This window comes from Lissotriton helveticus, chromosome 1_1, assembly GCF_964261635.1.
Source record: "Lissotriton helveticus chromosome 1_1, aLisHel1.1, whole genome shotgun sequence".
In the NCBI taxonomy this organism is placed as follows: Eukaryota; Metazoa; Chordata; class Amphibia; order Caudata; family Salamandridae; genus Lissotriton; species Lissotriton helveticus.
Genome location: NC_136057.1, coordinates 333,907,609 through 333,935,495, shown reverse-complemented (window position 1 = coordinate 333,935,495; position 27,887 = coordinate 333,907,609). Strand labels below are relative to the sequence as shown.

General features: G+C 43.9%; 1 protein-coding gene across 14 annotated transcripts in view; it reads right to left on the bottom strand.

Moving 5' to 3' along the window:
* LOC144804990 (V-type proton ATPase 116 kDa subunit a 4-like) overlaps positions 1–27,887 on the bottom strand; it is a 6,844,636-nt gene that overhangs the window by 1,450,007 nt on the left and 5,366,742 nt on the right. For all 14 annotated transcript variants that reach the window (XM_078671938.1, XM_078672103.1, XM_078672267.1 and 11 more), the window contains one exon: positions 13,140–13,220. In XM_078671938.1, the coding sequence (XP_078528064.1) occupies positions 13,140–13,220 (81 nt within the window). The remainder of the gene's footprint in view (positions 1–13,139; positions 13,221–27,887) is intronic.

Genomic DNA, 27,887 nt, shown 5'->3' with positions numbered 1-27,887 from the left:
AAGTCAGGACCTGCAGGGCGGCGGTGATAAAATGCCTCAGTGGGTCTTCGATACAACTTTCCTGCAAAACGATAAAATTCCTGGCTTTCGCTGCCGAAGAGCTAGACAAAACACAGCAATGAAAGATGACCTGGGCTTCATGGTCCCGCTGTGGCCGGTTCTGGACTTTCTCTTATTCTCTCAATAGACAGTTCCCTACCCACTCCCTTGGCAAATGCACTTATCAGTCTGACCATGTGACAGTTATATATAACCTCCTAAGTACATTGCATCCTCTGCCACAGCATTCATTTGTTGGTCTAGATGTTCTAATGAGACAGTAACTCCTTTACAGAGGCATTCAATGTGTTTTTTTTATTTTTATTTATTTATTTTTTAATAATACTATTTTATATTTTGTTGCTTATTTGTGCAATCTAGCTTGATCTGAGTCATTCTATTGTGCCATTTTATGTTGTTTTTACGTTGATTCAAAGATGTTGATGTTTATTGCATGGTGGTAAGATCCACCCTTTTATGATTTTTACAAATCAAATAAAGTAATATTATTATTATTAAAGGCCCTAACCTCCCAACTTACCTCTCGAAGTGGTGGTCGCACCCAGAAGACCTTCGTCCCCAAGCCTGCAGTGCCTTTGTAAACCAGAGGTTCCCCATTGCAAACAACAAGGAACCTGATGTCAAAACAGCAACTTGCACCCGGCTTCCCTAGTGCCGCTGAGGGTGCACCTTTGGTGCTACTTTGTTTCCCCATTTGCCCTGAGCTAAAGTCTAGGAGCTTTGCTCCCACAACCAAGTGGACTGCTCACCAGCAGCCACCAACCGGAGTCCACCTATCCCCAATTTGATATTATTGGGCCTCAGCACTCACCCTAGTGCCGTTAACGGTGTAACAAGAGTGCATCACTGACCCTGGGGGATCCCTGAGTCTACCCCCAGAACCTCAACTCCCACTACCAAATACTTACCGTAAAATCGATAACACTATTTTCCACCATCGGATAACATTGACTGTTTTTCTTGGAAAAGTGTGGAGTTTGGAAACCTAAAGAAATTCTTTAAAATTGTGCCATTTAACAAAAACAATTTTACTTACCTGTTTACAGGAAATGTCCCAGAGTAGTATCCAGCCATACCACTCTTTGTAAGAAAAGTAATCTCAAAAGTAACTTACCTGTAATTTTACTAAACAGTCCAAGTTCAAAGTATATGCACTGTATTCTGAAAAGCATTGCATTATCAGTAACACTACTGTAATCAAATCAAAGTACATTTACAATTGCCCTCCAAACTGTGTTACAATCTGTATATTTACTACAAAGTACTTATCACTTACCTGGTCCTGGCTTGCTTGGTTCAAGGAAATAAAGAACTAAAATAATATTTTTATACAAAAACAATTGGTCTGAAGTTTAGTCTTTGAGTGTGTGAATTCATTTGCTGACTGAGTGTGTACAACAAATGCTTAACACTGTCCTCTGATACTGCCTTACTGCTCGACCACACTAACACAAATAGAGAGTGAGGTGCTATCTAACTTTACCTCTGCCTACCTCTGGGGTTTCACTGGACTCTGAGCACACTATACCTCACCTTGGTATAGTATATATAGAGCCAGCTTCCTACATTGGTGGATCAGCTGTCAGATATACAAGTTTGCATTTGTTGGACAACTTGGTTATCATCTGATTACACAACAGGACCCTTAAATTGTCTTTATAATTCTGATTTTTCAAATTGCCATTTTTTACAAAATTACTAAAAATCTTGTGGGTCCTTGGTTGAGACCCTTTAGAATTTTAGAAAATAGAAGGTCACTTTAGTTAGGGTTAGAGGGGTTAGAAATCGTTTTTTAACCATGTCTCCAAACAAGAACCCAGTTGCTGGTGAAAATAACCACAATGTCATGGAAGACATGGGTGAGGAGCTTGACCTCACCCCTTAAATTCACTTGTCTTTCAAGGAGGTAAGGTCTCTGCGCAAAATTAAAAACATAACTATGGAGTCCCATTGCACCAAACAAAAGCTCCAGGAGCTATTGGCTGGGTATTCTAAGGACCACCCATCTGAAACTGGTGAAGATCAGACAGATAAGGAAGAAGAAGAGGAGGATGACCAGGTAGATCAACTTCCCCCACTTCATAGGGAGAAAAGGGCCCCAGAGGCCCTGACTTCAAGAATCAACCTCTTAGTACCTAGATCCCACACAGGTGGGTCAGGCACTACAGAAGACATCGAGGACAGCCTCATTGAGGAGAACAAACTATTAGCAAGGTGGACCAAAAGACTGCATCTAGTCACCAGGTTGCTGGCTCTAGAAAGAGAGAGAGCATAGATGGGCCAAGCACCCATCAATGGTGGCAGCAATTTACTTAATAAGGATAAAGGGCAATCTTATGATCCTAAAATCCCCAAAGGGATTGTCCCTAAATATGAAGAGAGTGATGATATCACAAAATGGTTCACAGCCTTTGAGAGCGCTTGTGAAATGAGAAAAGCAAAGAAGTCACACTGGGGGGGCCTCCTTTGGGAACTATTCTCTGGTAACTGCAGAGACAGACTCCTGACCCTTTCTGGGGAAGATGCTGGGTCTTATGACCTCATGAAGAGAACTATGATTGAGGGATTTGGACTCACAACTGAGGAATATAGAATTAGATTTAGGGGGGCTCACCAAACGCAAAACCAATTCTGGATTTACTTTGTAGACTACTCTGTTGAAACACTAGATGGTTGGTTAACTGGACACAATGTGCATGATTTCAATGGACTTTACAATCCTGTTTATGAAAGAACATATTTTAAGTAATTGCACTAATGAAAAGTTACATCAGCCTTTGGTAGACCTAGGTCTAATTTCTCCCCAATAAATGGAAAATAAGGCAGACCATTGGGTCAAGACAAGGGTGACAAAAACAACCACTGGGGATGATCAAAAGAAAGGGGTTACAAAACCTTCCCAGTGAAAAGGTAGTGAGAATCCTCAAGATAAAAAGCCTGAGTCTTCTAAAGGGCCCCAAAAACCTACAAAGGGGACTGAGTCCCAAAATTCTTCCCAGTCCAAATATAGGTACAGGGGCAAGAACTATGATCCCTTAAAGGCCTGGTGTAACAACTGTAAGAAGTTGGAACACTTAACTGGAGATGCTGCACGAGCAAACAAGAAGGCCCCTATTTATTTATTTAATTTTAAAGTTTTAAATAGCGCGAACTTGATCCCGAAGGATATCAGAGCGCTTTACAGTTAGAACGAGAGGAAGGAAAAAGATCAAAACAAGACTAAAATGGGGAAACTGATGTGCATAAACCTCAGCATGGGCTGAGATTGAACTAAAAACCCATCATCAATGCTGGATATCCCTGAATTGGTTTGTGTAAAAACAAGAGCACAGAGCAGAAAACAGGGGGAAAAAGAAACGTTGGAACCTGAAAGTATGGCCCACCCTTCTAAGAGTAAAGGTAAGAAGATGTCATGACCCCGACCAGTGCGTTCTATGGTTCCTGCCAGTATAGTGTGTATTTAGTCAGAGTCAGCTGTTTTATGTGTGCCTTGTGTGTTTGGGCCATATTCTTTCTTATGTTTTCTAATTCCAATCACCCTTTAGTCACACTCAGCTGTTTTATGTGTGCCTTGTGTGTTTGTGCCATATTCTTTCTTTTGTGTCCTAATGTGTTCTAATTCCAATCACCCTGTTGTCACAGCTATAAACTGTTAATTGGAAGCTTGTATATACAAACTGGAGCCTGCACTTAAGTTGGAATGCATGTATTTTACTTTGCCCTGCACACAGGAGTTCTCTTTTTCCTACCACCCCCTTTTGCCCACAGACGCTTCCGTACCTCATTTATGGCCACTATGAATAGCGGCCGCACCATCCACCTCCCGCAGATTATTACAGCTCTTCAGGTTGGGGTTCAGCTTTCTTCATTTTATCGAGGAAATCCTTTTTCCGTCTTCCCTTGTTCGTGTTGGACTTATCGTCCATTTGGGAATAAAGCTTCTACAGGTTTGGTATACCTCCCTGACTATCCCAGCGTCAGGTAGGAGACAACAATCATTTGATTTTGGTAAAGTTCATGTTAATTTTGTAGCATGCACATGTTCTTTCTATTGCTACACGCACATGCTTTTCAACGTGCATCTGCTTAAGAGACATACTTTACAAAACTATTTGCGCTCATTACGTGGAAAATATTCAAGTCAAATTGAAACAGTATATTTTTGGAATCATTCGAGGCGCTTGAACAGAGCATTACTTACGTGCCCAGAATTACAAGTCAATTCAGTTCAAGGCTCTTTAGATTTACAAGGCAACTTAATAACTTAAGCCAAGCGTTATTAAAGAAAAGACTTATTAGGAACATTCTTACGGATGACTAGTCTCTGACAATTGATAATTTACAGTAAGAACATTTGCCCTCATTTGATGTATGAACAAATCACTTATGAATCAAGGTTTCATAGTTGGGCAGCGCAGTATAGGAAATAAGTAAAAGCGCTATCACACTTTATAAACTCACTCAGCATATAGAGTGAATACAGAACAGTTCATTTCTTAGATTCCATGGTATTTTTCCTTTACAGGTAGAGATTGTTTCTATATTTTGCATATGTTAATTATACTAAGAAGAAAGGTAATCAAGATTCAAGCTGCTGTGCCATCTTTGTTCCAGATCTCCCTACCCGCAATACCCTCCCTAATTCCCTTCCCCTCATCTGGCCACTTTGATCCTCTGGTGTTTAAAGTGCAGAGTCAAAGCTGCCAGAAGGTGGGCTACTTCAGGGTACTGCTCCTGAGGAACTAAGAACCTGGCAGAAGACTGGGGAACCCGCTTCTGTACAGCAAAAGGATCAGGACCACTCTGCTCAGGGAGACGACTTGGACACCCGAGAGGTAACTGAGCCCATGGAGCTTGACCCTCACCAGGTTGAACTCTTAGTCCCAGGGGGGCCCTCTAGGGAAGAGCTGCCCTTGGACAGCAGGGCTGTACAACTCTTGAAAGCCTGAGGCAGCAAGCTGCTGCACAGGAAAAGGTAGATGTCAGTGGTACCCACAGAGATAATTGGGAAGAGGGACTAATGTACACTGGGGCCAGAAACCCCACACCTGGAGCCACTATGAGAATGGTAGTGCCTCAGAAGTAAAGGGAGTTTCTCCTAACTTTATCTCATGACACCCCCTAGCTGGAAATCTGGGCCAAACCAAGACTTGGGAAAGGCTAGTTAGCCACATTTACTGGCCCCAGATGAACCAAAAGGTGAAGGAGTTTGTCAGCTCCTGTGTTACCTGTCAAGCCAGTGGCAAGACAGGTGGCCACCCAAAGGCCCCCCCTGATACCACTGCCTGCGGTGGGGGTTCTCTTTGAAAGGGTAGGTGTGGACATAGTGGGTCCACTTGAACCTCTCACAGCCTCAGGGAACAAATTCATTCTAGTGGTAGTGGATCATGCCACTAGGTACCCTGAAGCAATTCCACTTAGGACTACTACAGGTAGTCCTAAGTGGAACTGTCCTAAGTCCTAAGTCGCCAAGGCCCTCATTGGTGTCTTCACCAGGGTAGAGTTTCCTAAGGAGGTGGTTTCAGACAGAGGTTCCAACTTCATATCTGCTTACCTCAAAAATGTGGAAAGAGTGTGGAGTGCAGTACAAGTTTACTACACCCTATCACCCACAAACCAATGGCCTTGTTGAGAGATTCAACAAGCCATTGAAAGGGATGATTATGGGGCTCCCAGAAAAACTCAAAAGGAGATGGGATGTGTGTAGGAAAGTGGGGCCCTGTTGCAGTAACCCCCCCACGTTTTGCCAGACTACTGAGGCACTTTCACTTAATGTGCCCTGGGTCCCTGCCAATCAGGTTCCCAGGGCCTGTGTTCTTTCCCCAAAACTAACCCAATTGGCATATCTGTCCACAGGTCAGCCCCTGGTAAATGATACCACAGTTACCCAGGGTACTGTGACCAAGAAAGACCTCTAAGGGCTCCAGCACTTCTTGTGCCACCCTTAGAGGCCCTGTGCCTTTACAAACACACACTGCCTTTGCAGGCTGCGTGTTTTGGTGCAGAACAAAGTGAAGAGTCGACATGGCACACATCCCTGTGTGCCATGCCTACAACTCACTGCTCTGTCATAGATCAGTCACCCCTCTAGCTGGGTGCCCTATGCCAGTGGTGAGGGTATAGGTGCATGAGCCCTGTACCCCTACAGTGTCTAAGTCCATTCTTAGACATTGTAAGTGCAGTGCTGCCATTAGGAGTACATGGAGCTGGGAGCTCATCATTACGAACGCCACAGCACCATAATTTTGGTATCAAACTTCTCAGCACATTAAACCCACACTGATGCCAGTGTGGGTTTTAATGAAAAATACACACAGAGGGCATTTTAGAGATGCCCCCTGAAAAATGACCAGCCTCTGGTGTGTTCCCTGACTGGTACACACCGGTCTGACACCACAAGATATGTTTCTGGACCCTACGGTGGGAGGCTCTGCTCCCTGAGCCCAGAAACAAAGCCTTTCCTGGGCAGAGGTGTTCACACCTTCCCCAGGCCAGAAAGAGCCATCTGTGGCAGGGGAGCTTCAAATGCTTGGCAGCCTTTGTAATATAACCCCCAGCCTCTTCTGCTATCAGGAGCAGGCCCCCTTCCTGTCTCCCTCCATTTTGGTGGGAAGACAGGCAGGAAAAACTAGCCAGCCCAGAAGGTGTGCCCACCTCTGCCAACTCCACCCCTCAGGTGGGGAAGGCGAGGTGAAGCCCACTCTTCAGTGCCCACCGTCTTGCAGATGGCAGTTACTCCCCAATCAGGATTAGGGATTGTGCTAACTCCCCCATGTGGGATGAGCACACCAAGGGTATAGTCACTCTAAGGTCAGAAGCCTATTGCTACTGACCTCGAGACCCCTAACTTCCACGAGTTCATAGTGCTTTTCCTACACTACAGCTGCGTAAAGGGCCAGAAGAGTTGTCTCTCCAGTGACCATATGTGTGTAACTTTGCCATCGCGCCGAAATTCGCCAGCGTCCCTGGAGTGAACTGCCCATCATAGTGGGTAAAGTGCGGGAAGACAGTGCACACCGCTAGTGTGTGGGGCTGGGCCAAACGGGCAGGCTTCTATGCGAGTTCATATGCCTCTTGTGTTTATAAAAGGTCAGAGACCGATCAGAGCACCAGATGAGGAGAAAAAAGCTCCTGGTCACAGGAACTGCACGAGGATTGAGCTCGTGAAAGTCAAGGATGCAAAGGCCTCCATCAAGCATCACAGCTAAATTTCGACGGTAGATATGGGGAGTAAGCACACCTGCCCAGCCTCGACAAAGCTCACGATTTTTTGGGGCTGATTAATGAGTTACTGAATTTGAGCTTCAGCTCAGGCACCTGCGTTAATAATCTGTAAGTGCTTCCTGTTGAGGTTTAATTTTTGTGACAGGAGCATCGTGCCAGAATGAATCCTGCCCTGCATATTTATCCAAGAAGACACCACCATTTTGTGCGATACCTCTACTCAACTGGAGTACTTCCTACTGGCTAATCAGTAAGTGCTACCTCTTTGGGTAAATGTATAGTGCTTTTCCTACACTACAGCTGTGTAAAGGGCCAGAAGAGTTGTCTCCAGTGACCATGTGTGTGTAACTTTGCCTTCGTGCCGAAGGACGCCAGGGTCCCCTGAGTGAGCTGTCCATCCTAGTGGGTAAAGGGTGGGAAGACAGTGCACACTGCTAGTGTGTGGGGCGGGGCCAAACGGGCAGGCTTCTATGCGAGTTCACATGCCTCTTGTGATTATAAATGTCAGAGACTGACCAGAGCAGCAGATGAGGAGAAAAAATCTACTGGTCACAGGAACTGCACTGGGATTGCGCTCGTGAAAGTCAAGGATGCAAAGGCCTCCATCAAGCATCAAAGCTAATTTTCAACAGTAGATATGGGGAGAAAGCACACCTGCCCGGCCTCGACAAAGCTCACGATTTCTTTGGGCTGAATAATGCGTTACTGAATTTAAGTTTCAGCTCAGGCACCTGCGTTAATAATCTGTAAGTGCTTCCTGTTGAGGTTTAATTTTTGTGACAGGAGCATCGTGCCAGAATGAATCCTGCCCTGCATATTTATCCAAGAAAACACCACCGTTTTGTGTGATACCTCTACTCAACTGGAGTGCTTCCTACTGGCTAATCAGTAAGTGCTACCTCTTTGGGTAAATGTATAGTGTTTTTCCTACACTACAGCTGCGTAAAGGGCCAGAAAAGTTGTCTCCAGTGACCATGTGTGAGTAACTTTGCCATCGCGTCGAAGGGCGCCAGGGTCCCTTGAGTGAGCTGTCCATGCCAGTGGGTAAAGGGCGGGAAGACGGTGCACACTAATAGTGTGTGGGGTGGGGCCAAACGTGCAGGCTTCTATGCGAGTTCGCATGCCTCTTGTGTTTATAAAAGGTCAGAGACCGATCAGAGCAGCAGATAAGGAGAAAGAAGCTCCTGGTCACAGGAACCTCACGGGGATTGCGCTCGTAAAAGTCAAGGGTGCAAAAACCTCGATCAAGCATCACAGCTCATTTTCGACAGTAGATATGGGAGAAAGGCAAAGCACACCTGCCCAGCCTCGACAAAGCTCACAATTTTTTTTAGGCTAATTAATGAGTTACTGAATTTGAGCTTCAACTCGGGCACCTGCTTTATTTATATCTGTAAGTGCTTCCTGTTGAGGTTTAGTTTTTGTGACAGGAGCACTGTGCCAGAAGAATCCTGCCCTGCATATTTATCCAAGAAGACGCCACCATTTTGCAATACAATTCTGTTCCGCCATGGAAGTTTTGACATTTTCGCGTTCCGTGCAGAACGTGAAAAAATGCTGAAATTTCGCAAGTTCCGTGAGCGCAACGGAATTTGCTGCCCACCCCTAGTATTTAGGGGCAGCCCTAAACCAAGAAAGCAGATTCCTGCAACCTAAGAAGAAAAAGGATGAAAGAATACGCCCAGCAGAGGAGAATGTAGAGAACAACTGACTTGGCCCCAGCCCTTCTGGCCCGTCTGCAGTTTCCAGAGATCCTGCGGCAAAAATCGTCTTTTCCTGTAGCCAGCAACCTCCAGAGCCCCTGGGAGGACTGACTGCCTTCAACAAAGCCCGGATCTCCTGTAAACAGCAACCCTGTTCATAGAAACTCCGAAACCAGACTCTGAGCCTGCTGAGGACAAAAAACTCGAAGCCTGGAACTACCACAGCACCCGTCGCCTACAGTCTGAGTTTGAGTGGCCCACCGCTCCCAGCGGGGTCCCCCAGCACTCCAGAGTCCGAGTCCACCATGGGTTGGCTCCTCCAGGTCTCCCCAACGTCGCCTGCAGCCTCTGCACGGAAAACGCCTCTACCGTGAGTGGCCAGGTAAGGTGAAATCCGACCTCAAAAGACACCCCTGCATCGAGCCTACATGAGCCCTGGGGAAAAGAACCTGAGGTGCACCTATGTCCCAGAGCCCTCCAACTTACCTGCCCAGCTGTTGGTTCCTCCCGGAAGTCTTCCTGGACTGAGCCTGCAGCTAAAAACCAAAGCCGACAATCCCCATTGAAAATAACAGTGCCCCCGCTGCCAAAACTGCACCCTGCACCCAACTTCCCCTGAGCCGCTGGAGGTGCATATGTGTGCTAAACCATATCCCCTTTTGCCCTGAGCCTAACACCAGGAGCTTGGCTCCCAGAACCAAGTGGCCTGCTCGTCAGCAGCCAACAACCTGAGTCCCCTAACCCCTACTGGATAACATTGGGCCTCAACACTCTGCACCTGTCCGCCCTAGTGCCGCTGAGGGTGTAACAAGAGTACATCACTGACCCTGGGGAACCCTTAGTCTACCCCTGAACTTCAACTCCCACTGCCAAATACTTACCTTTAAACTAATAACACTATTTTTCTCCATAGGGTAACATTGACTGTTTTTCTAAGAAAAAGTGTGGAATTTTAAAAACTATAGAAATAAATTGTGCTATTTAACAAAAACGATTTTACTTACCTGCAGGAAATGTCCCAGAGTAGTATCCAGGTATACTACTCTATGTAAGAAAAGTCATCTAAAAAGTAACTTACCTGGTATTTTACTGAAAAGCCCCTTGAAGTGTATGTACTGTATATATAAAGCATTGCATTTTTCTGAAACAATACTGTAAGTCAAAACAAAGTACATATACAATTACTAATCCAAACTGTATTACAACTGCATATTTACTGCAAAGTATTTATCGCTTACCTGTGCCAGGCTTGCTTGGTTCTAGGAAATAAAATAACTAAAAGAATATTTGATACAAAAGCAGTTGGTCTGAAGTTCAGTCTTTGAGTGTGTGAATTCATTTGCGGACTAAGTGTGTACAACAAATGCTTAACACTGTCCCCTGATACTGCCTTACAGCTCGACCACACTCCCACAAATAGACAATAAGGGGCTATCTAGCTTTACATCCACCAACCTTTGGGATTCCACTGGACTCTGTGCACACTATACCTCACTTTGGTATAGTATATACAGAGCCAGCTTCCTACCGAGGGTTCTTAGTTTTGTGTATCTTCGGGAGCGTGTAGACATATGGGATCCTAGCCTCACTAGTTGTTAGGAATTGGGCCCCGTGTTTACTGATAATGCCCTGCTTTTCGGCATCTTCCACTAATACTAGGATTTTTGCTTTTAAGGGCCCTCTGGGGTCATGTTCCAACCGTCTGTCGGGCTCGATTCACAGATCTAACTTATGACAAAATCCTAAACTTACTACTCATGGTATTCACAGAATGCACTTACGACTGTCCTAGGTTTATGTCGGCACTCGGACCGGAATTTAGGCAGCCGGAGTGTCAGCTCTGCACCCAGAGTGTAAGCTCCTCACCCGGAGTGTAAGCTCCACACCGAGAGTGGAATTTCCACCATCGGGCCGGAATCTCCGCTTTCGGGCCGGAATACCCACAATCTGGTGTTAATTTACTAGATCTGATGCATTGTGGGGATTCCGACCTGGAAGCAGAGATTCTGGCCCAATTGTGGAAATTCCGCTCCGAGTGTGGAGCTTACACTCCGGGTGTGGAAATTCCGTCCCGATGAGCTGTGGTCGGGCCCAAGGTGCTGCAGACATGGGTGCGGCGGGGGAAGATGGAGCTGAAAAGTGAGTGATGATTGGGAAAGAAGCACACAATGAGCAATGCAGGCATCTGGGGGGCCCACAGGGCAGCTTCATGAACCCCCATGCTCCTGACCTTTCTTTGACAGACAGGAAAACCCAGGTTTCGGAAGAGCGGCGTACACAATGGGACTATAGCACAAAACAAGACATATGCCACCTAAAAAGACGCACACAGATTTTCCAGCTACTTTACCCCTACGGTGACAAGGGGACCACCCGCAGAATGCAGACAAGAATGAGAGATGGTTCTAACCAAAGAGAACCTGTTAGCCTGGTAGGAGGAGGAGCCTGTCCTCAACATGGCCGCGTGGAGCTGATGCTCTGTGGTGAACCCTCTCACCAGCTTCCGGAGCGGTGTCCCGCCGCACTTTTATCCCACCCAAAACAACGATTCCTCAACCGGAATGCTGGCTGATCTATGCCGTGACATAAGAGCGCCCAACGGAGCTTCCTAGAGAGGTACGGCTGCAGGAGTATGCAGAGAAACTGCTCTGGATTAAGTAGGGAAGGAGTACTCCAAAACACCCAGGGTCCCCCTACCACTGAGATCCTGCTCAAATGCCCAACACCCACCACTGCTGCTGGGAATGGGGAAGATCTGCAGACTTTGGAACTGTCCCTTCCACCCCTCCTCTCTCCACTCTTGCCCCGAGCTGGAGGATGAGGCGGACGGCGTTTACTAGCAACACCGTGACTGGTGCTCTTGATGGAACTTTAGCGATAACCCCTTGGTGGAAACCAAAACTGTCTGTACTTACCGCGGTGCCGAGGCAACTTTAGCTGATGCCCGGTGGAGCTGTTATATGCAGCTATAGAGGAGTTTGGCTCTGGTTCACCTCTCGGCCGGCACCTACCCAGCCGGATATCGGACATCGTTTTCCGCACCTACCCATTGTATTTTCCTACCTGCATTCCCTACCCCCGTTTACCATTCCCCCTCTACCTCTTCACTCCCCATAAGACGTGGGTATGCGCTAATACTTTCACATTTATGTGTAATCTCATGTTTTTTTTTCTCCTATGTCCTTACTTGTCTATGTAATTATGGAACCTGTAACTCTCTGATCCTCATGTAAAGCGCTCTGATACCTCCGGGTCTAGCCAGTGCTGTGTAAAACTTTGCAAATAATACTGCAGTGCGCGAGCAACTTTGGCTGATGCCCAGTGGAGCTGTCATATACAGCTATAGAGGATTGTGGCTCTGGTTAACCCCTCGGCCGGCACCTACCCAGCCGGACATTGGACATCGTTTTCCTTGCCTCCCCGTTGTGTTTTCCTACCTGCAATCCCTACCGCCATGTACCATTCCCCCTCTTCCTCTTCACTTTGCATAAGACGTGTGTACGCGCTAATAATTCTCACATTATTGTGTGATCTATTTTTTTTTCTTTTCTTCTACGTCTATACTTGTCTATATAATTATGGAACCTGTAACTCACTGATCCTCATGTAAAGCGATCTGATACCTCTGGGTCTATCCAGAGCTATATAAAACTTGAATTAGTCCAGTTTACTAGTGGGCACAAATCCCAAACCCTTGTTGAGTAAATCCTCTTCAGTAGAGGTGAGGGTGTAGGAGGACAAATTGGTCACTAGGCTCTGTTGGTGCTGGGTCCCGCTTGTTGATCTCTTATTACAGGGGACCACCACTCCCAGTATTCAATTGCTTTAATGATACTTCCCTGCCCACAGACTCAGGGCCGAATGTATCAAAGAGTTTTGTCATTCTGTGACTATGGGAAAATGTGTTAGAACGTGGCCAAAATGACTAAGCTCCACTTCTAATAGTTGTCTCCTTTGGTGTAGGCGGGCTTCACTCTATGGACTACTGTGATTGTACACCTCTTGAGAATACTGTTATGGTAAAACACATTATGGAAGATATCTACAGCAGCCCCCCTCCTCCCTTGATGCTATCTGGTGCCCCCAGCCCTGTGATGTCCCCCAGTGAACATCTTTCTGCATGTGGCAACTCCATTCCCACCTTCACCTTACTTTTGCATCCTGAGGCTCCTCTGTGAGATGCTCCTCCTTCTGGGGCTTCTCTTTTAGATGCTCCTGCTTCTTCACCTCTTCCTGTTGCAAGGATAGAATGAGCTGTTAAGGTAATAGAGATGCTAATGATTTCTTAAATGTAATTACATTCCTTCATGAGGTGTACCTTCATAAAAATTAATAACTGTTTTTATTTTGAACATATTCATGAGAGATTAGCGGGATCCCAAAATAATTTTTAAAACACTGGGCTGGTAATGATGAATATGGGTAAATGTATAAATAAAAAAATGCTACCAGAGGTAAGTATTCAATCCTTTATAAAGCACATTCCCACAGACTCAAAGAGTGAGAGGAAAATTGATGAATTACAGGCGTGCTAATTCAGTGCAGAAAATATTGTAAACTCAGGGGCAGATTTACTACTTCTGGTGCATCTCTGCTAATCAACAGGGATGCGCCAGAAGAGTTGCGACGCATCTGCCTACCCGTGCGCCACCACTGATGCGCCGCATTTACAATGCGGCGCACCGTGGTGCACAGATGGGCCGATGCGTGTCGCATCCCCCCACGGAAAGGCGGCGCATTGCTGGAGTTGCGTCGCAAGCACGACGCAGCTCCAGCAAGGCTCGGGGTGTCCCTATCCCTAACATGCTGCGCCAATCCTTTCGCCTGCTTTAAGCAGGCGCAGGGTTTTGACGCAGCATGGCCGTAAAAGTGACTGAGTGAAATCTTGTAGATTTTACTCAGCCACTTTTCGGAGGCGTTCCTGCGCCGGAACGCCCCACCCCTATGCTGGAACACCCACATGTGGCGCAGGGCTTTACAACGTGACGCATCTCCCTAGATGCGTCACGTTGCAAATAGACCACAGCATGGCGCTGGCATTGCGCCGCCGCTGCGTCACAAAAGTGGCGCAACGGTGGTGCAAATCTGGCGTAAAGGGCTTGTAAATTTGCCCCACAGTCAATAAAAATGATGGCCTCATTTAGAGTTTGGAAAACACAAAAAATTGCCTAAACGATTCTTGATTTCAAAATCTCAACTTGAAGAGCAAACACAAATTCCTTTAGTTTGACCCGGTATTTTTATTTATACCCTTCAAATTTGTAATTCTTTTTTATCCTCTCTTTATCAAATTTGTGCATGAAAAGGAAAAACTGTACATTCTTTACATTTGCACTAATATACAATACAATTTACAAACATTTATTTACATTTCACATAATCACTAAAGAAAAATAAACATCATACATCCTAGAAACGATACTTTATACAAACAAACATTATATATTTATGCTTTTCATTCAAATGAGTGAATCTGTTATCCAAAGATAAAAGACAAAGTCAAAAAAGGAGCAAAGTCACCAAGAAAAAGCCAATTTTGCAACTAGCAGATGCTAGTTTACACTATTAATGAAATTACTCGCTCCTTCAAATGTGCCGACGCGTTTCAAATCCAGTAAAAACCAGTTCCCGGATTCTCATCAGGGCTTTGTCACTTTTCTGTATCAATCAGGCAGACTGGGCCTTCCTGGTTTTAAAAGAAGGCTCAAATTACACTGTTTCTATCCTCATTTTGGAGGCGATGTCTCATTATATTCATAAGGGATATTAGTTCCCTCTATTTAACAAGTCGGGGTCTCTCTTAGGGGAAAGATTTGTGGTGCCAATCTTTATTTCAAGACGAATTCTTTTCAATGGTGTACGAAGTTGACACTTTTCGTGAGCTTGAATGTTACTTTGTTATCCCGACAGCTTCCATGAATAAAGCTGATCATAGTTCTCAACTGGTAACCATTGCGCTTGCCGGCCCGATGTAAATTTCAAATGAATCCTCTAACTCTGACACCAGGGCAGTACAACTTTCACTCGACCGCTGCCATTTTGGAAAACAGTGAATTCACTGTTTTCCAAAAAGGCGGCGACCGCGGTCGAGTGAAAGTTGCGGCCATTTTGGAAAACAGTGAATTCACTTTTTTCCAAAATGGCCGCGGCCCTGGTCCAGTGAAAGTTGTACTGCCCTGGTGTCAGAGTTAGAGGATTCATTTGAAATTGACATTGGGCCGGCAAGCGCAATGGTTACCAGTTGAGAACTATGATCAGCTTTATTCATGGAAGCTGCCGGGATAACAAAGTAACATTCAAGCTCACGAAAAGTGTCAACTTCATACACCATTGAAAAGAATTCATCTTGAAATAAAGATTGTCACCACAAATCTTTCCCCTAAGAGAGACCTAGACTTGTTAAATAGAGGGAACTAATTTCCCTTATGAATATAATGAGCCATCGCCTCCAAAATGAGGAGAGAGACAGTGTAATCTGAGCCTTCTTTCAAAACCAGGAAGGCCCAGTCTGCCTGATTGATACAGAAAAGTGACAAAGCCCTGATGAGAATCCGGGAACTGGTTTTCCCTGGATTTGAAACGCGTTGGCACATCTGAAGGAGCGAGTAATTTCATTAATAGTGTAAACTAGCATCTGCTAGTTGCAAAATAGTTGTTTTCTTGGTAACTTTGCTCCTTTTTTGACTTTGTCTTTTATCTTTGGATAATAGATTCACTAATTTGAATGAAAAGCATAAATATATAATGTTTGTTTGTATAAAGTATTGTTTCTAGGATGTATGATGTTTATTTTTCTTTAATGATTATGTGGAATGTAAATAAATGTTTGTAAATTGTATTGTATATTAGTGCAAATGTAAAGATGTACAGTTTTTCCTTTTCATGCACAAATTTGAAAAAGAGAGGATAAAAAGAATTACGAATTTGAAGGGTATAAATAAAAATACTGGGTCAAACTAAAGGAATTTGTGTTTGATCTTCAAGTTGAGATTTTGAAATCGAGAATGGTTTAGACAATTTTTTGTGTTTTCTGATATAAGGCCCAGCCTACTCCATGCCCCAAATAGGCCTAACTCCTTAGCTTTCTCATTTAGAGCTTGGCAGTCATTCCTCCACCATGGCCAGACATATCCGTAAGCCAGGCTGACGGTTAATTGTCCATCATATTTAGGGTTTTAGCTGATGGTTGACCATCCAAATTGGTGGAGGAAGGATCATAACTGGTCCTTCAGTCCTTCCTAGCCATTCCTACCTAGGCTTCCCCCATCCTCCATGAATAGAACAAACCTCTATCAAGGTTGATGTGGTGGACATTTCTCTGCCATATTTAGAGTTGTCTGCCTTCATAGAATGACCGAGGTAATGTCCAGACGGAGGGTAGCAATGGTAGACAGGGTTTACAACACTGCAAAAGTACGACAAAATTTGATGGACTCGTCCATTTGCAGACATCTGTTCAAAATCAAAACACATGCAGTTCCTACTACAGAAGAGGCTCCTGAAACAAAAAACATTCACCAATCACAACCCACAACTACATTCAAGCTCCGTTTCTCTTTACAATATCTTAATTGCTTGCAGAATAGCCGTAGATGTTTGGAAAATTAACTGTGATGGTGAATGAGTTAATCAGAGTTGAGATCCAGTTGCTTGGAACAGAGGGTCTAGGCAACCATTATCCAGAGAAGGAAAATGTGGGCCAGAATTGTGGATAAGATGAATGGATTGTATTCTCAAAGAAATACGTTACTTACCTGTAACTGTATTTCTCCAGTTTCAAAAGCTTCCATAGATTCACATGCTTGAATCATTCCCAGTCATCATGATGGGAGTCCCTGATACTTTAAATTAGTATTAGTAGTACTGCACGCCCGGTGGCTGTTCTAGTGGGGTGATGGCATTCTAAAGCAGACTTAGGCGTAAGTGCAGTGCAAAAGGGTAGGGAAAACCACCCACTCCCTAGATTGTGGTAAATCACAGACAAAGAACTCAAAGGTCCCCTGCACATGCTAGTAGTACATAGACTTAAGTTAGTACAGTTATGAGTGTAGGAAAGAAATAAACACTGTTAATCCACTTCACTGTGTGGTTCAATGATTTATTGTCCTTGTTGTGCATTCCTTTGTACAGAGTCTTAGCCTAGCCAACATGTGTTTCGTATACAGCAACTTCTTCAGGGCTAAGTTCCTATGGTTGAGGTCCTTATTGTCGGTTGTACTTCCATCCCAAAGGTGAATAGATGGTCTTATGAGTACTAGAGACTGGAGTGCCTTTTAATTAAAGTTTTCCTATGGAGCAGATTCTATGTTCTGTGATGGAGGTGAGTATTTAGGATATGCAGCTACTGGTTATTATGAAAATCCTTTTCATAGGGTTGTTGCTGTAAGCCATAATTAGTTGTGTGGCCGCTGGTCACCCGATCCGGTAAAGAAGCTGGTGAAGTCTCCCACGTGTTTTCGTAATAACCAGTAGCTGCATATCCTAAATACTCGCCAGGCATCACAGAACATAGAAGCTAGTTGCCTAAAACCTGTCACAGCAACATCCATGGCTGAATCTATTATTTCATTGGATGCTCTCTCTCTGTCATGCAATTTCTTTATTGCTTCCTCCTTAACATCTTCCGGCAGTTGGTCAATATAGGAAGCAATGTCTGACCACATCTGGCGATCACAGCACCCTAAGATTGCCAGGGAGTTTGCTGCCTTTACTGTAAGTGCTGACATTGCAGAGAATCTTTTCCCAATCGAATCGAGATGTCTGCCCTCTCTCTCCAGAGGTGATTAAAGAGGTGCCACATGATTTTTTGAGCGGCATTGAGCGGCCTGCATTAACACTGAGTCTGGTTTTGGGTCACCTGTAAGGCATCTGTGGTCTTATATTTTTTATCCAGACGTGGGAGCACCGTTGGCACAGAGGCTAGGTTTTTCATTATTCTAATACCTTCATCCCAGATGTAATCAATTATGGGAATAGCTCTGACAGACTTCCCAAATGGTTCTTTGAAAACGTACAAGAAACAGTCAGCTTGCTCGGAAGGAATTGGTATAGCACCTTTTCGCGGCAAGCTCCAACAAATTGTGAAATCCCCCAATATCCTCTGGTGGGGAATCTATCAGAGGAGGTTTTGATGAGGCAGGTGAAGATATCCTGTAATTGCCCCATTCCCAGGCTGTATCACTGTTTTGTATTGTAATTGCTTTAGTCTAGTGCTTACTACCCCTGATGAGGCGTCGAAAGCGCTTTTTTGGCGAGTAGCGCGTTACTCCGGGACCCATAGAGGATTCATTTTGAATTAGTATAGTGAAATATGCAAGTAACTTTTAAGTGGTGGATAGGTTAGTCAGTTATTTGGATTTAGGAGGATAGCAGAAGGATAGAAGAGGAAAAAAGGTTTGTATTTACATAGCGCTTGTTAACCTCTGATTGGGTGTTGAAGCACCCTACTCCAGATACCCATAAAGGATTAGTGGTGAATTAGTATGGTGAAATATGAAAGTAATTTGAGTGGTGGCTAGTAGTCAGTTATTTGGAGTGAGAAGGATAGCAAAGGGATAGAAGGGGAAGAAAGGTTTGCATTCATATAGCACCTGTTACCCGTGATGGGTTTGAAGCGTTTTTCTGGCGAGTAGCATGCTACTCCGGAACCCTTAAAGGATTAGTGTTGAAAATTAGTATAGTGAAATATGAAGTAATTTGAGTGGTGGATATGGTATTCAGTTATTTGGATATAGAAGGGTAGGTGGCAGGATAGAAGGGGGAAAGAGGTTTGTATTTATATAGCGCTTGCTACCCCTGATGGGGTTTTGAAGCGCTTTTTTGGCAAGTAGCACGCTACTCTGGAACCCATAAGGATTAGTGTTAAATTAGTATGGTGAAACATGAAATTAATTTGAGTGGTGGATATGTTAGTCAGTTATTTGGATTGAGAAGGGTTGGGGAGGGGTAGGAAAGGGAAAAAGGTTTGCATTTATATAGCGCTTGTAACCCTGATGGGGTGTTGAAACCCTTAATTGGCGAGTAGCACGCTACCTTGTAACCCATAAACGATTAGTGGTGAATTAGTATAGTGGAATATGAAATTTGAGAAGTGAGCATGTTAGTCTGTTATTTTGATTGAAAAGGATAGTAGAGGGATAGAAGAGTGAAGTTTTATTTATTTATTTATTTATACATTTTTTATATTTCTTGTTTTATGTCATAGCAGTAGAAGGAGGCTTTTGGATGAGTAAAAATGGTTTTTGGTGGGGAAGAGTCAGATGGAAGAGTTTACAAAGGTTTGTTTCGGGGGATCAATATAGTAAAAGAGGTGTCAGATGATGCAAGGATGGGTAGAGTAGGAGAGAGTCTAGGAATGGTTATTTTGGAGATCATAGTAGTGGTATGCGGTTTGGGATAGATGAGAGAGTGGATGTAGAGGATATCTTGATAGATGTGTAGGGTGAGAGGTGGGGTAGTGCATTGGAAAGAGTAGTAAAAAGACGTTTGAGGTGAGTCAAAAATTTGGGCTAAAAGATATATTGAGAGAAGTATAGGCTGAGAAATAGGGTAGTGCATTGGAAATGCCAAATTAGAAGAACATGATAAATATATCCATCCATAAGTACATTGAAAGTCTACAGATGCAAAAGGGAGGTAAGTATATCTAGATTAAAGATATTGATAGAGGTACAGGATGAGAAATAGGGTAGTGCATTGGATATGCTTTTTCAGGAGAAAAGTTACAGACACACAGATCCAAGAACATGAAGGTACATAGATGCACAATGGAAGCAAGTACATGTAGACCGAAGATGATTTTTCTTTTGGCAACGTAATTATTCTACATGTTTATACAAAGCAAAACACAAAGGTAGGTATATATCTATAGTGAAAATAAATGCTTATATAGAGAGTGATATGCTGTAAATTTCTGTTTGCGTATTATGCTAATGTGTGGAAGAGCCGATTCTTGAGTAGTTTTCTGAAGGTAAGGTGGTTGTCGGTAGATCTCATGTTGGGGGGGTAAAGAGTTCCATAGTTTGGCTGCTTGAACAGAGAAGGATGTGCCACCCATGGTTATTTTCTTGTATCTTGGGATTTTGAGGCGAGATGCCCCTTTAGAGTGGAGGTTCATTTGTTGAATGTGTTTGGTGATTTTATTCCTGATAAAGAGCGGTCCCATTTCATGTATTGCTTTGTGGGTGATACAAAGTTGCTTGAACAGGATCTTCTGGCAACCGGTAACCAATGCAGGGCTTTCAAAGCAGGTGAGATGTGGTCTTACGGTTTGATATGCAAGAGTAGTCTGGCAGCCGAGTCCTGAATCCGTAGTAGTCTTTTCATAGTTGTTAAAGGTGATCCGTGTTAGAGGCTATTGGCGTAATGGAGTTTGGGCAGAACAAGGAAGATGGTAGCTTGGACTTTGTTTTGAAATCCCAAATGAGGGAACATTTGGCACAGCGTTTTTATAGTGACAAAGCTTAATCTTGCTAGTTTGTCCACTTGGGCATTCATTGACAGCTTGGAGTCCATGGTCATTCCGAGGTTTCTTACTTCCTTCGATACTTAAGAAGGTAATCTCAGATCATCAGGCCAGGCGGCAAGCAGGTCATAAAGTTTCAAATCGCCACACATGAGTATTTACGTTTTGGAAGCATTCAATTAGAGATGACTCCAAGCCATCCACTGATCCATGGCTCTGGGACAACTGAAAATTGGGGATTTTCCAATGACTTTGGGGCATTTCAGTTGAAGGAGTATTCGGTACAGAAAGTACAGTAGGAGTATTCATTCGTACTAGCAATGCCACATAAGGAGGTGGAATTGTAATAGCGGGCACTGATCGTGGGAAGCACTGCCGGTAGTCTTGTAACATAAATTGTAGATCAGATAGCAAAGTAGAGGGCATTGTGACCATTTCTTCATTATATAGCTGATATCTTTTTTCAAACTGCATACAATAGGTTTGACTTCAGTATTGCTGATCATTGTCATCCTCTGGTTGAAACTTGACGTGCAACTCTGATGGGCTATATGCTTCCCCAAAAAGGCCTTCCTCTTCTTCGGAATCTCCCTCCTCCAACAGATGAGTGGGTAAGAGAAGTGTAAATTTACTAGTTGAGGTGTGTTTTGGTGTAATTTGTGTTTCCAATGTCTTTGGTGGTGAAATGAGCTTCAACGACACAATGTTGGTCGACGATTGTGTCAACGGTTGCGTCACGATGATGTTGTTCCTTCCACTACCTTTAACTTAGTTCCCAACGGTGATGCCGATGACAATGATGACTTCGTCAACGGATGAGACTTTGTCGACAGTTGTGGCTTCATCGACGGTATTGTTTCAGTCAACGGTGGCATGCTAGATGGAGGTGGTGTCCTCGTCGACCGCTGCTGCCTCGTTCGACTTTTCCGCTGACTTTTCCGTCGACGATGGTGATGATGATGATGATGACCTAGTTGGCAGTACTTTCCTCGACGACGATAGTGTCTTCATTAACTTCAATCTCAACGTTGATGACGCTTGTTCAGTCGATGATGGGCCCTCCTCCTTAGAAGAAAGTGTTAAAGGAATGGTCAACAAAATCAGACCTTGCGTCGATGATGTCAAGGATGTAGTCTACGATGAGAGAGCCATAGAACAAGTCATCAACGTCGACCTGCCTGAAGTGCAACCTTTAGTCGTAGACATAGATGGAGTGTTTTTCTTCACCGGCTGAGAACTCGCCAACGGCTTGTCGGAAGCCAGTTTTTAAAAAAAGTAGTTTGTGCTCCTTAGGTGGCGTTCTTGGCTCAGAAACTCTCTTTGATGGCTGTTCTTTTTTTGTGAGAACCTTTGCGCTCTGTGGAAGATTCGTGAGAGGACTTCTTGGTACATTTCATGACGGACTCTTTATCGGATTGTAACAAATTTTTAAAGAGGTAGACTTCTCACTCTCCAAAACTGACACAGGGTCGGACCTGGATTTGAATTTCTGGAGCCAAATAAGAAGACGTCCTTCCCTGTCTCTAATGGTTTTGTTTGAAAAGGTATGACAACTCTTGCAGTCTGACGCCTTATGTGATGGGTAAAGACAGTAAATGCAGTACTTGTGAAGGTCATCAACATACAATCTCTTTTTCAAGTAAGTGGCACATTCTCTGAAGAGAGCCTTCTTAGCCTTATCAGTAATAGTCCAGTCAGATTTGGTGACCCACCAACAGATAAACAGGAAGATTAACTCTCTGTTTATGAAAATATAATCATATAAATGAACTTTCCCCTGGAAAAAAGTCCAAAATGTTCTTCAGATGAGAAAGCTGAGCAGAGCTCAGAGGAGACTCCCTTGGCACAATGTCGGGTAGAAAATCTGAGGTACAGAGCTTCTCTCTGGTGTGTTCTAGAGGGTGATTCATGCTGATTGGTTAAGAAAAACGTTGATCTCTTGTTTAATAATGACTAGGATAGGTTAATAAACCAAGAGGCCCAGGCCTTTGTAGTCTATACCTTTTACTGTACTACGACTACTACTATTTTAAGGTACAGCGGACTCCCATCATGATGACGGGGCATGATTAAAGTATGTGAATCTATACAAGTTCCAATACTGGAGTAATACTGAGAAAAAGAATAATATGGCACACTAATATTGTGGCAAAAATATTGAGGGACAAAATCTAAAAAGGTACGTGTCTGTATGGAAGTTTAGATCAACAATTCTAAACTCCATACCTATGTCCCTTTGCGATATTTGTCGTCAAGGTACGTATATGTGCGGTTAAGTGCGTAAAATCTTTTCATACTTACCTTTCAATATTTTTTCCCTCGAAAATTTGTGTCTCAATATACTCTGCTGTCAATATTCAGGATCCACACTAGTGAATGCTGTATCCAATGCCAGACACTCACAGGAGAAGAACTGGAAGTGGTGGAACAACCAGCGTGGGAAGAGTCCATTCAGTCACTTCCAAAGCACACAAAAATGCCATAGGAACTCGTGAAGGGTATTAGAATGGAAAGTGCCTTGCAAGGTGATTGATGTATATCCCTGCCCCTAATACCCCTGCTGCGGTCATATCTGGATATTTGATAGTGATTTTTGATCATGAGCCAACATGGATCATGTATGTGTGCTTTGAACTTGTCTTCTCTCATGGATTGTAGTCTTCTTGGGTGGGGAGGTCCATCTAAACTGCTAACTTTAAGTGGTAGAAGGCTACTGCTTTCACTGAGAGTGAAGAAGCACAAGTGCAGTGGTGGCAGCATACTGAATTTTTATTTTTTAGTGATCCGTAGAATGAACAGGCCTTTTTACCTGTGTCACATGAGTGATGCCTACTGGCCAACTCTGGTAAAGTTCTGCTGCTGTGTGCTGGCTATCTTTTTTTTTTTTTTTACCAAAGATATGTATTGTATTCTTCATAAAGCACATTCCCAGATATTCTCAGAGTTAGAGAAAAGTTGTTAAATTACAGGGGTGTTCATTCAGAACAGAAAGTATTGCAAACACAGTCTGCAATAATTAGGGCTTCAATTAGAGTTTGCAGTCGTTCCTCCATCCTGCCTATATGTATCCATAAACCAGGATAGCTGCTAATCATCCGCCATATCATCCTTATCCTGCATTGGATTGAACACAGCATTGGGATGTATGTGTGCCTGTGGATGGGAGCAGTGCATCAGAAAAAAACAGGTGTATTTGCGTATGCGCGCTGGGACACATGTGTGCCTCTGATGAGGTACCCAGCATCAGGAAACATTGTGAGCTGGTACTGCATGCTGCGTGAGCTTATTGGGATGTATGGATACCCTGAAAGTGTGCAGTACATTGGAGACGGTGCACATGTGTATATGTGGGCGCAGATGTCTGGGTGTGTATGTGTGCTTGCAATGAACACAACACATGAAAGACACTGGGTTCCATTTAGGGAGACCCAGGGTTTGCTGGAGGAGCAGGGAAAGGTAGAGCTTTCCCCTAGATAGATTTGTGGATTGCTGCATTCCTGAGAGCTGGGTGGGGCACACATTGAAGGAAGAAAGAGCTAGGCTCTTTGAAGCAGATAAATAAGGGCTCTTTGATTTTGAAAGGAGGTCACAGGTCAAAGGGGCATGGCACATCTGGGGAAGGAGATGGGGCTGATAAGGAAATCATAAAGAGTAGGGTTGATGCTCTTTGGTAATCCTTTGATGGACATGTAAGTATGGTTGACATTCAGGGCTGAACCTCTAACCGCTAGTGGCCTAACCCTCGTATACCAATGCATGCTGTTACATAAATGAAAGACTGATGCGTTTCTGCTGCCACCACCAGGGATGGATCTGTGATTGTGTTGGTGTGGTGTCTGCAAAAATGCTGGTGGGGATGTGCCTGTGAGTGTGCTGTCTGGGGTATGATGGGGTGGTGGTGGTGATGAGGGGTCTGAGTGTCTGTTGAGTGGTTTAGTTTTCAGTGATCCATGGAATGAACTGGCCTTTTTACCTGTTTCACTTGAGTGATGCCTACTGGCCAACTCTGGTTTTGTGTGGTGCTTGATGAAGTGTGTATGTGTGAGTGTGCTTGGGACAGACATGGGAATTGGGAATTTGGATGGAGAAGGGGCAGGAGGTGGGGGAAGGTTGGGATGGATAGAAGGCTGCTGTGAGGGAGGATGCCAGAGCCTGAAAAGACCTCTGTAGGCCAGACATGGCATAATGGAAGCCTTCCTGGTAGATCATCATCTGCGTCAGCTGGCTGCCTTGCCCCTGGATGGAATTCAGGAGCGCAGTCTGACCCACAGAGATGTTCCTCAGGAGGTCAATAGCCTCCTCACACAGGGCAGCGGTCGCAAGAGGGGCAGGGGTTGAGGTGCCTGGAACCAAAGAGACAGCTCCCCTCTTAGGGAAGCAGGCCAAGCCAAATGTTTGGGGAACGACAGGGAGGGTGACAATGGAACTGGGGTGACAGAAAAGGCTGAGGGTGGAACTAATCCTGTGTGGTCCACCACCACTCAGAAGTGTCCACCGGAGGATGACTCAGATGATAAACTTGAGCTTGTGCCCTCGGAGGCACTCTTCCCACCCCTCTGGTCACTGGGTCCTTCCATGTCTGTGCTGTCCCATCCAGAACCATTGTGACTAGCAACGTCCCCAACAACGTTGGTCCCCTCTCCTTCGCCTGTCAATGGAATCTGAAAAGACATGTAAAATAGGTTTATTGAAATTGTGTTTTCCCACCTGACCATCACATATCAACAAAACACATATTGCACCAGCTTCATGGATTAATATATAGGATTCAAAATTAGCATAAGCACATGCATGCATGCTACTTAACCTGCTAACAGGTGGTTCCAGTTATGTCATTATCCCAGACAGCTCCAAATCCATTGATGGACTTATCAACACTCCGGGCCCGATTCATAGAATGAACTTAAGACTCAATCCTAAACTTACTACTATTTTGGTATTCACAGAATGCACTTACTACTTTTGGCATTCACAGAATGAACTTACTACTTTTGGTATTCACAGAAGTTAGGATTTTGTCTTAAGTTTGTCTTAAGACAAACTTAAGACAGACTTAAGACAGACTTAAGACAGACTTAAGACAAAGTCCTAACTTCTGTGAATACCAAAAGTAGTAAGTTCATTCTGTGAATGCCAAAAGTAGTAAATGCATTCTGTGAATACCAAAATAGTAGTAAGTTTAGGATTGATTCTTAAGTTCATTCTGTGAATCGGGCCCTCCATCCTTATGTCCATACCAGGATTACTGATCACTTTGTATACTTTGGCACTTGTCGTATACCATAGCAAAATGTTGTTCCCAAATAGGATGGACACAATTTTTACATTAGACAATGTTAACATAAGGCCCAGATTTCAACAAATATTAATTTTCCTCATAACACATCATGAAGGTCAAGTTAAAGATAAATGTACTATCTATATGTGCTATAGCAGAAATCATGTCACATGCAAATGCTCATTGTAAACTGATGATACTTTTGACTTCATCATATGTCCACTACCTGAAAAGTCTAATGAAAGCTGTACTGAAGTAGGTTAGCTATGCATCTGTTTGAATGGGTGAATATGATGTCAATGAATACCTTGATATGTGCAGGAATGACAATGGCAATACAAATAAATGCAATGCCAATGTATGTCATAACCTACGCCCACATAACAATGTCAATACCCATAAATGCAATGTCACTGTATGTTGAAATCTATGCCTGCACAACAGTGAGGATACCGGTAAAAACGTATGCCATAATCCATGCACGCATAACAATGTCGATACCAGTAGAAACATTGTCAATGTAGGTCATGATCTAGACATGCATAATATGTCAATATCAGTAAAGATAATGTTGATGTTAGCTGTGACAACTGTAGGCGAATGTTGAGAATGTCAGTAAAAATGATATCAACGACCACCACATTATTCACAAAACTTGTAATATTGCTGGCGAATTCCCCCAAGGAGACCTCTTTATCAACCCCGAGTCAGACATATGTGATCAGAATGGCCCTGCAACCCGCAATCCACACCCATCGAGTAACAGGTCACAGGTAGGCCTCACTTAGACCAAAGAGAAACGTGCTCCCAGGAAAAACCCTGATCGATACCACAGATAGATAGTTGCACCACAAGCAAGTCAGAGGAAATTGGCCCCAATAACACACTTTTGGCCAAGGGTGTGCATTCCCCAAAAATGGCACAAAGCTAGATGCCACGTGTAGTTAGAAACACTCAGCCAATCAGGACACAACATGCACATCACATGCAGTGATCACACGCTCCCCACAAAAGTCTTTTGGATGCATACACACTGGCCCACGCTAGCTCTCACCGAGCTCGAGAGCCATCTGTGTCCTTATGCATCCCCAAACTTGTTAATTTACAACTAAGATGCTTTTTCAAGGGTGCAGAATTGGTTTTATTGTACCTCACAAGATGTATATATTGTTGGCCCGAAACCTTGTACAGCAAGAGACTTTCTTCAGACGCACTCTGCTGATACTCTCCTGGATGCTTTGTTTAATTAAACTAACTTTTTCCTGTTTTGCCAAACACCTCTTGTCTTTTCATTTCTTTAAGGCAAATTCATCTCTGAGCAACATTTTACTTCTAGCATAGAAACGTAGCCTTAAAATATTGAAGGCCAACACTTTGGGATATAGATACTCCAAATTCAAACAACATTAGCCTTTATATAGCCGTATGAACATCCTCAAGCCTGTGTGGTGCAGGTGATAACACAATTTATTGAGCGCATTTCTACAAGCCAATAACCTATGAAAGCTGTTGGGTGTCAGTGAATATCTATGAAATGAAGATGTGGGATCACTATAGTCCTTATGGGAGGACACATCACAGCACTCTTTGATATAGCAAACTCAAATTGCCTTGTAAGGATGACTTTAGACATTCACATATGATCACTACATTTCAACATCTCACTCCCTGATGCATGTCACCAGTCAGTGAATGAATTTTTAAACACTATTGCGGATGAACTCACAACAGGGTAATGTACACTGGGTGACATGAAGGCACTAATGCAGATGGCACCAGTTATGTTTGCACACTCATATCACTGCTGAATTACACCTTACCAATGAGACTTGTGGTACAGTCACTAAATTAATAGTGCACTGTATGCCATGTAACATGTAATAGGGCCTCCTTCAAATGAGTCAGTAGGGAGGGAATATCACTCTTGACACCAGGAAGACAAGTGGCCTGCTTGGTGCAATTGTCAGCCAGACTATCAAACAACATGAGATGAATTATCAGTTCACTTAGCCAGGTGTCTGCTCAAGACAGCAAATTGGTAGTGTAATGGACTTTTTGTGTTCTTGGTCATAGAGTCAATAGACACATCACATCAGCATGCACCTCCTATCGTACCTACACAAACAATAACTCTTCTTGAAGTGTTGCAAATGGACCC